At 43.5% G+C, this 3,480-nt stretch overlaps 1 protein-coding gene across 1 annotated transcript in view; it reads left to right on the top strand.

The window, feature by feature from the left end:
• dhps (deoxyhypusine synthase) overlaps positions 1-3,480 on the top strand; it is an 8,032-nt gene that overhangs the window by 2,032 nt on the left and 2,520 nt on the right. The window contains exons 2-9 of the mRNA XM_013911233.1: positions 703-902; positions 1,498-1,647; positions 1,733-1,854; positions 2,549-2,645; positions 2,774-2,860; positions 2,953-3,058; positions 3,139-3,265; positions 3,407-3,463. Coding sequence (XP_013766687.1) covers positions 708-902; positions 1,498-1,647; positions 1,733-1,854; positions 2,549-2,645; positions 2,774-2,860; positions 2,953-3,058; positions 3,139-3,265; positions 3,407-3,463 — 941 coding nt within the window. The 5' untranslated portion in view covers positions 703-707. The remainder of the gene's footprint in view (positions 1-702; positions 903-1,497; positions 1,648-1,732; positions 1,855-2,548; positions 2,646-2,773; positions 2,861-2,952; positions 3,059-3,138; positions 3,266-3,406; positions 3,464-3,480) is intronic.

Raw genomic sequence — 3,480 nt, 5'->3', positions numbered from 1 at the left:
TTTTTTTTTTTTCTCCTCCTCTTACCTCATGTTATGTATTTTTCATTGTTTTTTTTCCTATCAGCCTACCTTTCTGACATGTCTCCCCAATGTGATGTTTGCGTAAAGTTGGTCAGAAGGTTCCTTTGTAAGTGCGCATGCGCCACTAGCGTGCTGCCTGCTGTAACCCTAATTTCCTTCGGGATTAATAAAGTATTCTGATTAAGACATCCTCCCTCACTGGCATCATTCAGAGGCCCAAAAAGAAATAGCAGAAACAAAGCAGTCTATAGTCTCCACTTCTGGTTCACACGGATTACTTTTACATATGTTGACCTTACTATGAGGTTTTTAGCACTGTAATGAATGATGAATAGAAAATCAGGAAAACTTCAGGAGGTGCACTTTAAAGGAATCTGCAGGATGGACATCCACCTTAGAAACATGCTGCTAGCCTTTCCAGGAATTCAGTTACTCAAATTTTTACTAGGAATCCACTAACTTTAGTTTCTTTACATGCAAACACTCCAGTAACCAAATGTTTCAGGAAAATGTTCTTCCCAACATTTGCACATTCAAATGAATCTCATCCTGAATAAGCTGGATCTGCAAGTGTGTGTTATATTTATTTATTTTTTTACCTAAAATATGCTGAAAACCTCCAAGAAGGCCCATCTCTGTGGAAATCTCAAGGAGCCTCTATTTGGTGATTGTCTTTTGCAGAAAAGATGGCAGACCAGGCCCCCTCAGTTGCCATGGAGGCTGTCCTGAAGCCTAGCTGCGATCTCCCCGAGGACATGCCGAAAATCAGAGGTTACGACTTCAACCAGGGAGTCGATCTCCATGCGGTGCTGAAGTCCTACCTCACCACGGGCTTCCAGGCCAGCAGCTTAGCCCTGGCTATCCAGGAGATCAACACCATGGTGAGAGGAATGCCTTTGGGGGGGTTATTAACTTTCAGTAAACGACTACAAGGTGTCTGGACCCACACGTTCTCCTGTCTTATAGTAGTTTTGGTTTTGCTTGCCCAGGTTATGCTATGTGCATCTTTTGGCATTTCTTCTTCCACTGCAGTACAAGAGGAGTCCTATTGATGGGAATCATAGGGATCATATTGATATGAATATGTCACTATTTTAAAAAAACAAAACGAAGAACCCTAAAAGCTTTTAACTTCCTGGAGTCTTGCTCCACTGATACTGAGAGACTTTTACTCGCCCTCCTCATTCAAAAAAACTTATCAGTCACTCCAGACTGGGCACATGTGTCACACCCACAATCCAACCTGACTTTTCTCCTGCGTTCTGTTTACCTCAAAACTTGGAGATGGAGTGTAAAATTACAAATTTGTTGACTTTGATGAAGTTGACATTGAGCCAGCGGTGGTTTTGGAGCCAGCTGCTCGACGCTGTTGTGTTTGGCCTCACTTGTAAGGTGTGGTTGTTGCCACAGTGATCCACGTTGTATGTTTGCAATATCTGTTTATCTGTTGCTCAGCAATGATTTTGACCACCACAGATCGAGAAGCGTCTTGAACCAGTGGAGGAAGGGGAAGGAAATGAGTCGGAAACCCCAAAGTCAGGCTGCACCATCTTCCTGGGGTACACCTCCAACCTCATCAGCTCCGGAGTCAGAGAAAGCATCCGCTATTTGGCGCAGCACAAAATGGTACAAAATGACACGTCTTATGTAATGATCCACATAAGCTCTAAATCAGTCACCCGGTTTCTCAGAATCTGTTCCTCTGCCTCAGGTGGATGTTATTGTAACCACAGCAGGAGGCGTGGAGGAGGATTTGATCAAGTGCCTGGCTCACACCTACCTGGGAGACTTCAGCCTCCCTGGCAAGGAGCTCCGCCTGAGAGGCATCAACAGGTTTGTTAGCGCTGCTGTGGTTTATCTGTAAGCTAACATGTAAAATAAAAATATTAATAGTAAAATATAAAACTGTTTGTCGTGGCCACCCTTCAGCTTCTGTTTTAGCTCATCCCCCTGGCTTTCTTCTGTTTGACTTCCCCTTTTGAAACTTTTTTTTAAACGGTGTAGATGAACAGTATATAAGGCAAAGCAATAATAGGTCCACTTTAAAGAAAACACGCTTATTCGCCTTAGAATCAATGCCACTGCACAGAGAGGAAGCAGTGCCAGTAAACTAAATGGATTGGACTGGTGCTTATATAACGCATGATATAATCCCACCTTTCCACAAGCCTCATTCACCCAGTCTCTCACTCACACACACACACACACACACACACACATTCATACAGTCCTTTTATCGATGCCGAAGCACTAATATCTACCAATCACACACTCACACTCTGATCACCCCGATGGATGTACTGAAGGCAACTCGGGGTACAGTTTCTTACCCAAGGACACAGTGTTTGACCTCATAGTCGTGGACAAGTTTCTTATTCTTTATGCTTTCATCACAAATGGCACATGTTGTGTTGGTGCAAGGATTTGACAGGCAGGTGCTGATCTGTGACCTTGGTTCACATAGAAAAACCTGCTGATGTATTGGATTTTGTCCTTGTCCGTCTCCCTCTGTCTTCACTGGCTGTAGAATTGGTAATCTGGTGGTGCCCAACGATAACTACTGTAAATTTGAAGACTGGCTGATGCCCATCCTGGACCAGATGTTGCTGGAGCAGAACACAGAGGTGAGTCTCTCCCTGCACCCCAAAGCCTACTGCAACAATAGTTGTTAGTCTTATGCACTTTTAGGTTTAATATGTAATATACAACTTTATAAAGAATTAGGAATAATAAGAAGTTTCTGCGATTCCAGGGCACCCGCTGGACTCCCTCCAAAATGATCCACCGACTTGGAAAGGAGATAAATAATACAGAGTCTGTCTACTACTGGGCATACAAGGTGGTTATGCACCTCCTATTCTCACTTGCTTTGCTTACTTTGAACTGTCTGTGCTGTTTGGTGGCTAAATGTGCTGTTGTGTTGCGTTTCAGAATAACATCCCGGTGTTCAGCCCCGCTCTGACAGACGGCTCTCTGGGCGACATGATCTACTTCCACTCGTATAAGAACCCCGGCTTGATTCTGGACATCGTAGAAGGTTTGTAGCGGCGCCGATGTTGCTGGCTAAAACGCAGGTTTTTAGTCGTTTCGTGTTGCTAATGCGCGCTTTATTTTCAGATATTCGCAGGTTGAACAGCCAGGCGGTTTTTGCCAAGAGGACTGGGATGATCATCCTGGGAGGGGGGCTGGTCAAACATCATATATCCAATGCAAATCTTATGGTAACTAAATTCTTTTATCTTTAGCTCGAACTTTTTTTTTTTTTTTTTCTTTAGCTTTAACTTTTCTCACTTCTGAAAAAGTTTGATAAATTAGGTTATACCCAAGAGGTTCTACTTGAGTACAAATCTGAGGAACGTGGGCTGTCTGAGTATTTCCACTGTAGCTGCTTTAACAGTTACAGCCTGCAGTTACTTCACAGATTCACTGTGATTTTCTACCTGTAAGTTGCTGTGACAA

Source organism: Pundamilia nyererei, unplaced genomic scaffold (genome assembly GCF_000239375.1).
Source record: "Pundamilia nyererei isolate P.nyererei 1_Seehausen unplaced genomic scaffold, PunNye1.0 scaffold00059, whole genome shotgun sequence".
Lineage (NCBI taxonomy): Eukaryota > Metazoa > Chordata > Actinopteri > Cichliformes > Cichlidae > Pundamilia > Pundamilia nyererei.
The sequence above is the reverse complement of the archived record's forward strand: the minus strand, read 5'-3'. Positions and strand labels throughout refer to the sequence as shown.